This window comes from Pseudonaja textilis, chromosome Z (assembly GCF_049901715.1).
Source record: "Pseudonaja textilis isolate UNSWEBS1 chromosome Z, rPseTex1.2, whole genome shotgun sequence".
Lineage (NCBI taxonomy): Eukaryota > Metazoa > Chordata > Lepidosauria > Squamata > Elapidae > Pseudonaja > Pseudonaja textilis.
Window position 1 is genome coordinate 127,923,169 of NC_142008.1, and position 13,024 is coordinate 127,936,192.

At 40.0% G+C, this 13,024-nt stretch overlaps 1 protein-coding gene across 8 annotated transcripts in view; it reads right to left on the reverse strand.

Moving 5' to 3' along the window:
* Positions 1–13,024, reverse strand: part of STX1B (syntaxin 1B) — a 119,825-nt gene that overhangs the window by 47,083 nt on the left and 59,718 nt on the right. For 5 of the 8 annotated variants that reach the window (XM_087915952.1, XM_087915953.1, XM_087915951.1 and 2 more), the window contains exons 6-9: positions 11,660–11,768; positions 8,298–8,371; positions 6,150–6,287; positions 3,757–3,867 (exon numbers count right to left, since the gene is read on the reverse strand). In XM_087915952.1, the coding sequence (XP_087772078.1) occupies positions 3,757–3,867; positions 6,150–6,287; positions 8,298–8,371; positions 11,660–11,768 (432 nt within the window). Of the gene's footprint in view, positions 1–357; positions 652–2,781; positions 3,076–3,756; positions 3,868–6,149; positions 6,288–8,297; positions 8,372–11,659; positions 11,769–13,024 lie in introns of those variants that run through there. The other 3 variants (XM_087915948.1, XM_087915947.1, XM_087915954.1) reach the window with 2 other exon arrangements.

Genomic DNA, 13,024 nt, shown 5'->3' on the forward strand with positions numbered 1-13,024 from the left:
TGCTTTGCGGAGCTAATGATGCTCCATTCATGAAAAAAAGGAACATGGAAGAAAGGCTGGATGGGTGGAGAAATAGGCACAATAGATTTTAAACCTATGTTGACATGTATTTGGAATTAAGAGCCAACTTTAGCATTTAATTGATTCAAGGGGAAGGAAGTGGGAGATAGTGGGATGAAGAAGAAAAATTCCACAGGAAACTAGCATGGGGAGTGGGGGTTAACCACCTTGAAGGGAACGTATTTCTTTCTTTCTCTCCTTTTCTTCTTCTTTCCATTCTCCTTCCTTCCTTCCTTCCTTCCTTCCTTCCTTCCTTCCTTCCTTCCTTCCTTCCTTCCTTCCTCCCTTCCTTTCCTTCTTCCTTTTTCTTCTCTCCTTTCCTTTCCTTCACCTGCTTGATGCAAACATGCATTCCTTCTTTTCCATCTTGGAAAGTGCAAGGCTGAGCATTTACCTCCTTATTTGGCTGAATGTAAAGACTGTCAAGGCACACACACACACACACACACACACAAGGGCAGACACACAGTAAAAATAAAAGAAAAATGGCACCTTACCAGCACCCAGGCAATCAGGAATGGTTCCTAATGGTGCCGAGTAGTTGTCATAATATATGAAGCAGCACCTTCTAGTTGATCTATTGGGATCTATCTACAAGGGGTAGAATCAGTGGATCCCTCCTATACCTTTGTGGCCATTATATTTTGCTGTGAAAACAACAGAGGCCGCAGGCCTTCCTCTGTGTCTCTGTTTATGAAAGAATACATAGCAATCATACACTGTCAAGTTTAATGAGTTATTAGAAAACAAAGAGTTTCTAAACTTTTCATTGATTTCTGGCATCAGAACCCCAAGAGGCCTGACCTATTTTTCAGTTACTCTGGAATTAATGGCAGCCTCAAAAATATCACATGATGTAGGGCCTCTAGAGAATGAATTGCTCCAACTAGGGGAAAATTAGCTGAAGGCAAAACCTATACTTCTTAATGTGCAAAGAAGGTTTTTTTTTAAAAAAAAAGGAATTTAGAAAAAACCCAAAACAAAGTTGTAAGTCATTCCTGCACCTGTTATATTTCTGAAGGTGTATCGTAGCCCAGAGCTACTTCTTTTGGTCCTCAAGAAACCAAACTGGATCTGATGTTAGTCAGTGTGGGTGACCCTGGTATACACATTTTTTAAAAAGATTAAAGGCAGAGAGAGCAGTGGGAACTCAATTGGATCTATTCGAGAGGGCAGAAGACATCCAACTTTCCTGTGAGGTTCATAAGAATCCTCACACTTGGCATTTGAAATGGGAAATCCTTTCTTCCTAAAGTAATAGGAAGTCCAGGTCATAATTCCTTCTGGCACTTTAACAATCTTAAATATCATAAATGTCAATTCCATTAACCTCCTCCCAGTCTTAATCTCTACCTAGGTCATCCCACCCTTCTATTGGTGTTAAAAAAAAATGAACACCAGGTCAATCTAAGTGAGTGACATCACATCTGGTTTGGTTCTATATTGAAGGCTGTGTTCAGGTTTAATTTCTGTTTAATTTCTTGCATTGTCAGACAGCAGTGAAACAAATTATTCCTTGGCCCCTAGGTGCAAAGGCTGGAACAAGGACAATATGGCCTTGCAATACTATTCTGAACTAGCAGAAATTCAGAAATTTATACCAGTATGTCCAAGGTTTGACTGGGTGCCATGATAACTGTTTCTTAAATCTTAAATATATGAGTCTCTAGTGTTCTGGATAAGATTGTAAACCATGCTCTCGCTATCCTGAGGACTCGGTGTGAAACTGCTGAAATTTCCATTCCTTCATTCACAATAAACCAGATGGTTGCAGTATTGCTTAACGGACACCGTAGTCATCTATCTGCTAAATCTTGCAAATGGTGCTCAAGCACACTCTTTGGGAAAATCGGGTGCACCCAATGTCTCCCAGAGTTGCATTCCACCTTGCGTATCATGGGAGCCACCACAGAGAGCGCCTGGGAAATTGAGTTACAAGAGTTCTCAAAGATGATGGCATCCCTTGATATCTGAGGAACTGAGTTGGTCCCTTCAATGTGTCATCAGGCTTAGCTAGCCCTGGAGCTAATGCAGATTCCTGCCAAGGGAAGGGGGTGAGGCTGGTTATACTAGGGCAGCAAAATCTGCATTTGGAAGAGGGTGCCAGCAGGGGAGTAGATTGTGCCCTGAGAACTGATTCAATTTTTTTTTCAGGTACCTACAAATGAAAACGTTGACATTTCTGAAAAGTATGAATCTAACAACAAAAACAAAAACAAAAACACCTCTTCTTGGAAATCGTGTGCTATGTTGCCCCAAGGACCGCCAGCACAGGGTGTATCCAGGGTGTATTTTGTTCATGAAAAAAGAAAGATCAACATTGGTTGATGGCATGGATAACCCTTTCTTTTCCCTCAGCAAGGACTGGTGATCTGAGCATTTCACTACTGCTATGTGACGTTTAAATGACCGGGGGGGGGGGAGGAGGAATGTTCTAGGTTGTGGCCTTAAGCTAGTGCTTGATATACCAGTGGAGTACTAAAGTATTTTGCATTTTTTTTCTCCTACCTCTCTGTATTGTAAATGATGGCCTGACAAAGATGAATGCTTGATTCATGGCTATGCTCTCTCCCTTGCCACGTAGGAAAAGAAGACCATGAGCCATTCCTTCCCACGGGGTTAACCGCTGAGATGAAAGGGGAGAAAAGTCTGTGGGGCAGGCAGGAATCACACAGTTTAGACCATGGTGCCGTGGGAAGGACAGCGTGACAAGGCCCTGGATGAGGCCCAGAATACCTGAATATTCTGGGTGGTACCCTGGTGCCCAGCAAATGAGTAAAAATGGATGAAGAGATGGATGCCGAACAACAAACTTAGATTTGCTGACCCAATAAAGTTGTTTTTATCTATAGGTAGCTGGAACATGTGCTGTTATATCCACTGCATGTACAATTTTTAAATTATTATTATATTATTAATATTTTTTGCTTTAATTTACAACCCAATAGTGCCCCCAATGGTGGAGGCCAGTACTATACCAAGAACCACACAACAAATTATAATCATTATTTTCTTCTACATTACCCAAGAAAATCCATGGAGCAAGACAGAGAAAGAGAACAGAATGGAAAAGAGAGAGAGAGAGAGAAAGAGAAAGAAAGAGAGAGACAAAGGGGGGAGAAAAGACAAAGAAGTATTAGTAATGCTTGGGATAAAATCTACGAAGATTGACCTCCAAAAGGTGTTTCATCATGCTACTATGACAGGCTCACCATTTGAAACCTAGAGGTTGGCACATAAAAATAATCAGGTAAACCATAGGAAGAAAACACTTTCACTTGAGCAGATTCCTGCCTTGTATTTTACCAACTACAATCTGTGATTTAAAAATGGCTTAGTAAGCAAACAGCAGGCCAGCCCATTCTCCTTCTTCTCACCTTGCTTTACTTAGTGATCTGGTGGTTTGCAGAACAATTCATTCCCAAGATATAAAAAGTTAATATTTCTCCCTGTATGTATTCCATACCAAGGTCCGCTGGATTACCATCCAAACCTCCTTTGCTTTTCACATTATTTCTTTTTTTCCATTTCCTTGTCCTTCTTTGACCTCCTGTTTATTCCTTAACTTTTTAGCCCTCCCATCTATCTTATCTTCAGATCACACCTTCGTAATTAAGTGAAAGTACCATCCCCTTTTCCGGCTACCCAAATTCCCCAATTCCTTGCTTCTTCTGATAATCAGACCCACTTACTCACCCTTCGAGCCTTGCTCTGGTATTTTACAGCTTTCTTGGTGTCAGAGACGGCTCTTTCCACATAATCCACAGAGTGCTCAACATTGTACTCGATGCGGTCAATCATCTCGCCCTGAAATGAGAGGAAAAGCAGTCAAGAGAAGACCAGTTGTACACTCAAGTTTGGGTGGATCAATATTCTCAACAAGCATAGTAACAGCCTACAAAACATTATCTTAAGTACGCTAAGGCAAAAGACTAGCGGCAAACCATCCCTCAGCTTGGCAGCCAACGGGGAACATGAATCTATGGAAGGCCAATCCTTTCTGTAAGGTATTATTTCTTCCTATTTATTCACTGAATAAATAAATGTAATTTGTAGTTCTCTGTACTTCAGAGATGTCCCAAAGTGCTTTTTCCAAAAGGCAAACTCGGCTTTCTTGTATTTTTCTTTGAAAATGTTTTGCTTCTCATCCAAGAAGCTTCTTCAGTTCTGCCACCTTTGGGACAATCATGATCTGGATGATTGAGAATCTCCATAGACATTGTAATTCATCTGTTATGTTCATCCGTTATGCTGGTTTAGTAGTTCATTCTCTCTCTCTCTCCCTCTCTCGTCTCTTTTCTCTCTCTGTTTCTCTCCTCTCTTCTGTCTCTCTCTCTCCCTCTCTCCTCTCCCGCTCCCTCTCTCCTCTCTCTCTCCTTCTCTCCTCTCTCTCCTTTTCTCCTCTTTGCTCTCTCCCTCTCTCCTCTCTCTTCCCTTCCTCAGTCTCTCCTCTCTCTCTCTCCTCTCTCCCTCTTTCTTCTTGGCACTGGCTTGTTGCAGACCTCCACTCATCAGAGAATTGAAAGCAGAGCTTTCCATCATGTGTGAGTGTGGGGAGGAGAAAGAGGAACATTGCTTCTTCCAGGAAGGGTTGAATTCTAGGAAGTGATGTTGATGGTTATGACTCCAAACCACAATCCCACAGTGAATTTTTTTTTGCATCAGTTTTGGCTGACAGGGGCAGAGAAGCAGTCCCCTGTGACTCCATTTTCATTCTTTGTCTCATCACTCTGTGAAGAATCTGCAAATGAATGTTGTTCTGCATATTTCTTCAAAATCTTCCAATATATTTCCTGTTACTCTGTCTACCAGAGGCAGCTTATTCTGTACTCATCTACAATGCTTACTCCTCATTAAGCTCTCTCTGGGTGATTTTGGAAGTCTACAAACTGATGACTGCTTTCCAAACCTGCTAATAACATCCCTTGCATACAGATAATAAAATTTTGGGCACATAATGATCGGAAATTTTTGCAAACTGCTCCCTCAGAAATGGCCTCAGAAGAGTGGGTGGTCAGTGTACCAATCCTTCACATATAGATTTGAAATAGAGGCAGTCCTCAACTTACCATTTGTTTAGAGACCATATGAAGTTATAACAGCACTGAAAAAAGTGATTTACGCCTGTTTTTCACACTTACAACTGTTGTGGTATCCCTGTGGTCACGTAATCAAAATTAGTGTGCTTGGCAATTGGCTTATATTTATGACACCTGGACGTTTCCTGGGGCTTATAATCACCATTTGTAACCTTCCCATTGGCTTCAGACCATCAAAGTCGATGGGGGAAGCCAGATTTGCTTGAAGACTGCATAATTTGTTTAAAACAACTGCAATGATTCACTTGACAACTGTGGCAAAATATCATAAAATGAGGCACACCTCACATAACGATTGCCTTATTTAGCAAGAAGAATTTTGGGCTCAATTGTGGTCATAAGTTGAGGACTACCTGTACGTATCCTACATTCCTGGAACAGCTTAGCAAAAACATATAATTAAAGGAATATGAGAATGAATTAGATTACAAAAAGACAAAATTAAATAAAATAATAGTACAGAAGAAGAAAGAATCCAAATCAACAAGAACAATATTTTAAGAGTGTTAAAATGATTTTTAAGATGTAGTACTTAAAGAAATAGTTAACATAAACTAATTTTTAAAGTTAACATTAATAAAGTTAAAGGACTTTGGCTCTTTAAAACATAAAAATGTAAAGATTATCATTCTGGCTTTTGGTCTGGTGGCCAAAAAAGTCACTGGTGGGTCCCACTAAGGATAAAAACTGATCCACCACTTGCCAACACCTGACTTCCAAGAAGGAGCATTAGCCTTAGGAATAGATCTCAGCGCAGTGTAGAAGATACCTGGCTACAATATTGTGCATGTTTTTAAAGGAATAGCCTGGCATTAGACCTATAGTGACCAAATAATTTTTGGGGTGTTTCTGAAATTATTTGGTCCAATTTCTTGTTCTGCCTTCTCTTCCACAGTTTCCACCAGTCTTTGAACACACTGAGAAATCGAGGTGATCTTGAAAGATAACCTAACATTGCCATCCATCACTTTCTACCTTTGCCTTCCGTACCTGACTCTCGACCAACATAGCCATGTCCACAAACATGTCATGGAGCTCCCGAATGCTGGTTTCCAGTTTGATGATCTCGTTATGCCGGGTTTCAATCTCATTCAGGGCCTGCTTCGTCATCTGTGAGTCCATTTTGATCTGGGGGAAAAAAAACCCACACCGTGTGGGGCATGATTAGAAGACAGGAGAAAATCTAGCAGTGAGTACCAACCCAACAATTGTTCCTGTCTGACATGGACACTAGTACAGAGAAGGGAGAGGAGGAGGAGGAGGAGGAGGAGGAGGAGGAGGAGGAGGAGGAGGAGGAGGAGGAGGAGGAGGAGGAGGAGGAGGAGGAGGAGGAGGAGGAGGAAGAATTTCTTTCTTTTCTTTTCTTTTCTTAAATTTGTTGATTCAAAGTTTCAAAAATAGTTTTAAAAAGAGAAACATGTTCTCACATTTTGCAGCATTTTCGTAACAGTGTACATAGAAGAAGAATTTCTTATAGGCAGATGGTGGGATATTTATGTCCTGCTCTCTTCCCACTCCTGCCAGCCGCCCCCCAGATCTCCTCACTTCCTTGGATTCTGGCAACTGGATTCCAACTACCAAATCATATGATGGAGAACCTGGTCAAAGAAAAGATGTCTTTCGATTCCTCAAATGCTAAACACCCAGGGGTCATCCAAGGAAGACGAGCGGACAGAACTGACAAGAGAAAGCCCTCCTTCTATAACATGTAATTTGCCTGTGGGAGTCATTACCGCAGGTCACAAATTTGGTAGGCTTTCAAAGAAGACTGGGTAAGCTCATGGGGAAAGGTCAGTCAAGGGCTGTTGGTCTTGGAAATTCAACACTAGCCCTGAATTAGAGACACAATGACTCCAAATTGCCAGAGGAGAAGAAAGGAGAAGAGGACATGCCTCCATCCCCTGATTGTAAGGACCAGGAGTGGGATGCTACCAGTTCAGCCCGGTTCTATAGTACCTGCAAAGAGCAACTGACACCGAACCATTTTGGTGTTTGGCCCACCCACCTGTCCCAACTCTAACATGTCCTTTATTCTAAGCTTTTCCCTCCTCAGCTGTTTTATGCGGCACAGCTGAGGTTGAAAAAGCAGGAAGCAATAGGATTTTCAACCCGTGTGCAGCGCGTGTCAGCTGTCCAGGCGGCACAGCTGATTTCTTGCAAACGCTGCACACACATGCAGTTTGGAGAACCTGCAAATCGCTCTACTGGCTGGCCCCACCCCACCCCTCCCCGCCCACTCACTCATTACCTGGCATGCGAGCCATCCAACTTGCCTGGTTTGGTAAGTTGCTATTTTTTTCTTTTTCCCCCGACTATCAGTTGTTCTGCTCTGCCAGGAGATTTAGATTAGCTAGAAAGCAGGAAATCCTTGGATTTCTTGCTTTCTAGCTAATCTAAAAGCAGAGCCGAACCTTCCTTAGGACTGAAGCTTCTACTTTCCGGTGCAGACTCAGGTAGCCAATTGAAGATAGATCTCTAAATGAATCTGTGATTCTGTCAACAACTCAATCTGCCTGTCTGCTTTGCCTGCTTTTGTGTAAAAGTTGGTCTTTTTTATTAAAAAAATCAATATTTACATACATGGTGTATTGTGAGTTAGTTTAGTGAGTTTGCTTACAACCAAATTTTATGTGATGGACTCAGGTAGCTGATTGGAGATAGATTGATCTCTAAGTGAATCTGTGATTCTGTGAGCAACTCAATCTGCCTGCCTGCTTTGCCTGCTTTTGGGTAAAAGTTGCTCTTTTTTTATAAAAAAATCAATATTTACATCAATATTTATAATATTTACATACAAGCCATGCCCACCCAGTCACATGATCACCAAGCCACACCCACAAATTAGGCCACATCCACAGAACCAGTTAAGAAATTTGAATCCCATCCCTCTTAAGGATCTGTGGTTGCCTAACAGAAGAAACAAAATACCGGGCTATGATGGGCCTTAACCTCATCCAGTAGAGCTATTCTTACATCCTTATTCATAGTGTCTACAAATTCTTTGAGAGCTTGCTATTGCAGCCACCTTTCAACCATGGGAGATCCATCTTTGAAACTCTACATACTTTCCAGGCTATATTCAACCTGTTCTACTAACCCCAAGAGAACAGAAAGCCAATTGGGGGCCCAGATACATACATCATCAGTGAAAATCGCCAACTTTCCACTCTCTAGCATGTCTTCTAACTCTTCATTGGTTGTTGTCCTGCCAGCTGCAAGAAGGAAAAACAGAGCCATGAGGAACAACTGTGTGGTGTGATATAGCAGTTTCATAAGATCCAGCTGGCTTCTGGGCTAATTCCCAAACTGCCCCTCTGGTTAAGGAGGAAATGCCTGAATTTGTGTTTCATTCTGCTTGTTTCTAAGGTATTTAAAATCATCACTTCTAAAAGGGGGCTTCCCATCAATGGCTAATACAAGGAGAAACTATGCTGCAATGAATTGGCATAGAAAACAGACCTCCTTTGGATCTCCTAATTTGTCCTGCCTGACTCAGAAAATTTTGCAGAAGGGGCTCACTTTAGATCTCTTCACTTGGATTCCACCAACTGCAGGACTTGGGAGGAGGCATTTTCAAATTCCTTTTGAGCTCTAGATAGTACCTCATCTGCTAGATTTCAGAAGACTAGCAACATTGCAATTTCATTATCTGGCAAGGTAACATCATCAGTGCTAGTCAGTGTAGAGTTTGATTCCTGTTTATGTTTATTTTTATGTATTTCTATTTCATGGTTCTAAACTGCCCATCTCTCTCAAAGATGGCCTCACTCGCTTATTACAATCAATAGCAGTGATGATGTTACATAGTTGGGTAATGAAACATCCACAAGAAAACAACCAAGCTCAGAGAGGACGAAGGACCCTACAGTTCAACTTTGAGCTACAATTATTCTCTTCTGTAAGTTCCACTCTGTACTTATTTGTGTTTGTTTGTTTATTCATGTCAGAAGCAGAAACATTCAGGGACTTCCGGTGGCGTTCTTGTCAACAACGGACCAGGAACCGCGATCGTGCACGGCTTTGATCCGTGCTTACCCTGTTGGAGGGATCCTTAAAGGACCGGATCCTTCTGACCCACCTCGGAGGGGTGGGGGGAAGAGGGGGAGACCGCCAGCTGGGTTGAGAGGAGCTGCATCTCCCCTCCCTGGCTTGGTAAACTCCCCTAAAAGACAGGGAGAAGTGGCAATGTTAATGGCTACCCTGAAGACGGGAAACTGCCGGGACACAAGTTTTGTGCTGGAGAGTAGAAGTGGTGAGCAGCGTGTAACTGGGTAAAAGACTTTGAATACTCTTTTTGAATATTCAAAAAATATTCAAAACTTTACTCCAAAAAAGCTGAGAGAAGGAGCCCTCGTTTGAAAGAGTGGTAGCGGCGAATCAGAAATAAGAGGAAAATATAAGGTAAAGAAAGAACCGGAAATAAAAGAATTATATACAATTAGAGACTAAATTTGGAACAATATATACCATTGGACAGTAATCAGGCATTAGATAAAATGCTGGACTTTGAACTGATAAAATTTAATATTAATACTATGGAAAAGTGATTTAAAATAAAAGAATTCTAAGAAGAAAGTGATATAGAACACCACTTAAGGAGTCAAGATTTCTTTCTTTTATGTCTCTATGGGAAACTATCGGTTGTATAAACAAGATCCCCGGAAGCTCATAAAAAAGAAGGGGTGATTATAGTAAAATATAAAAGAACGCAATACTTTGGGATTGTTGGAAGTTGATTGTGATAAGGAAACAGAAGAAAGAGAACAAGAGATAAATGGAGACTTTTGACAAATACTATAATAGAAAAACTTGACTTTTAATAAAATAAAGAATAACTTGAAAGATCAAAGAAATGGAAGAAATAAGCAAAGAATTTAAATCGGAGCTCCAAACTGTGAGACATATGCTTAAAGAAAAAATGAGATAATTATAATTATCTGGTCGAGATAATGCTGAGTAAAGTAATGGAGTTATAGCTTGAAGAACAAAGGAACCTCAGAGAGGACGAATTAGGAGAGGAAAATAACACCCTTGACAAATATGGAGAACAAGGATCATTTTTAAAAGACATAAAAGGATTTAAGAAGAGACATTGACAACAGAGACAGCAAATAAAAGAGATAAGACACAGGAGGAGGAGGAGGAGGAGGAGGAGGAGGAGGAGGAGGAGGAGGAGGAGGAGGAGGAGGAGGAGGAGAAGGGAGGAATATACAAGAAGAAACTCCCAAAAAGAGAACTGAAAAGGTGGGGGAGAACATGGCTGATGGGCAGAGGGAATTAAAAATAGACCCAGAAGGGAAAAAGAAGAAAGATTGGGGAAATTTAGAAAAGGGAAACCTACCCAAAATTAAAAGGAATGTTAAAGTCACGAGATTTTGAGATAAGGGTTAGGGATTGTATAAGGGGGGTACTACATGGGAATGTATATTGGCATTTAGTTTAAAATTTGCTGGAAATTACTTTAGGATTATATAACTCTCTCTCTCTCTCTCTCTCTCTGTGTGTGTGTGTGTGTGTGTGTGTGTGTGTGTGTGTGTGTATCTGTATATAATTATGCTGTTAGGAACTCTTACACTGGAGGAATAAAACCGGGGAATGGAAATGTGTTAAAATATATAAATTTTGGATAAGTGCTAAGGAAGAAAAAATATGATTAATGATTATAAGAAAAGTGAAATGTATTAAAATATATAAATTTTGGCTAAGTAGAAAAGGGAAAAAATATGATTATTAAAGACTAAAAGAAAAGTTAAGATGAAATGAGATATATTAGGAAGTCATTCTAGCGATTTAAGGGAGGAATACCTTAAAATATACATGTCTTAAAATATACAATTGATTACTTAGTGTTAATATGCTTAAAAGTTGGGGAATGAATTATTAAATTAGATAGATTGAGGGGATCCTAAATATATTGATTTTGTTTTATTCTTGCTTTTCTTTAGATTGTTTATTATATAATTGGTTTAGGGAAAATTAAGGACAAGAATGATGTGTAATGTAAAATAAAATAGGTGGTAAGCTAAAAATGGAAATAATAGGGGATAAAGAACTGGGAATCTATATTTGGATGAAATGATATTGATATTGAATTAATGAATTGAAATATAAAATAGAAATTTATTTAAAGATAAGCGAAATGGATAATGATATGAGATGATATTATATTAAGATTGGTGGAAATGAAAGTATGATTATGTAAAAGTGTTATAATCTGGAACCATGTTGCTCATGTATAGAGATGTGTAAATATTAAAAAACTTTTTGGGAAAAGAAAAGTAGCAGAAACATTCATGTGCTGCTCTCATCTTTCTTACAACTAATGTCACAAAGGTTTCCCCGTCCCCTTCCAACCTGCATGATCAATCTCTTCTGGGGGAGTGCATTTAATATTTTACCATCTAAGAAGAAAATGAGGGATGTGTTTGTTTTTTCAAAGGCACCGCATTAGGACTCCTTTTTTTTTTTAGCCAAACACTTAGAAAGGTAAACAGACATACTTATCTCCAGCTGCCTCTGGATACGATCTTTGCATCGATCTCGATATTTAGACTGAGTTGTGTTGTATTCTGTCATCACCTCCACAAACTTGCGAGATAGGGTGGAATGCTAGGGAAGAAAATGAGGATATGGTTACAGAGCCAAAGCATAGATAGATAGAGATAGAGATAGAGATAGAGATAGAGATAGAGATAGATAGATAGAGAGAGAGAGAGAGAGAGAGAGAGATGATTGATTGATTGATAGATACAGAGAGAGAGAGGGAGAGGGAGAGGGAGGGAGGGAGGGAGGGAGAGAGAGAGGATAGATGGATGGATGGATGGATGGATGGATGGATGGATGGATGGATGGATAGATGATTGATTGATAGATAGGATGGATGAAGGGATGAACAGATGGAAGGATACATGTAGAGAGATAGAAAGATATAATCCTGCTGAAGGTTAAAAAACCTTCTCTCTCGTCCTCTGTTTCAAGGAAGATTTTATTCCACTAAAACCTAAAGGAAGGGAACTGGGGTTTCTATTGTGTATCTTTTTGTGTCAAATTCTATGTGCCAAAGTATGATCGAGGTGTAAATCTGTGATCAGCTATTTTCCAGATTTTAAAAAAAAATCTTAATTTGAAAACCAATTGCACCTGTAGCGTTTAAAGGAGAGAAGGGGATAGAGCCAAAGCATGGAAATTGGTCTTAGCTAAGCAAGGGAAGTGATTACAAAACAAGCCAAACAACCCAAAGCAAAACCCACACATAGATTTAGTAGTTTCAAGGGAGAAGAAGATTTCTACTAGGAAAAAAAAAACATCCAGAAAGTTGTGGGGGAAAGAGAAGGAGAGAGACTACATGTGTGGCATTACAGTTTCAGTGTTAAAGTGTTAAGATATTTAATTTAATAGGTGGACCAGTAAAGTGTATTCTGTAATGGGCCACAATACACAGTTGTAGCTGATTGATGGAGAGTGCGGGCTCCTGCATGAGGCAATCTATGTTATGATTGGTTGCTGGATGACAAGGGGGAGTTTCCCTTTTTCACACCTTTTTTTCTGTTCTGTGATTTATCTCATGATCTTAGTCTGTACCTGATTACCTTGTCTGCTGTAAATATAGGTGTTAAATATATGCATTCATTTAAAACTACAAGTTTGTGCCAGCGTCTCTGACTTCATTTGGAAGCCACCGGCGCAGTTCCCTGACATAAAGACATTGGCTAGAACAACTGATTAGGAACTGTTTTTGCCAAGGATCCTAATAACATGACTGCAGTTTTTAATTATTAACATCATAACTTGGGATTCACATGTGTGTTGCTGAAAAAAACCAAAACATTACTAATCTTTGTCATAGGCAGCTGCTGCTTTAGATA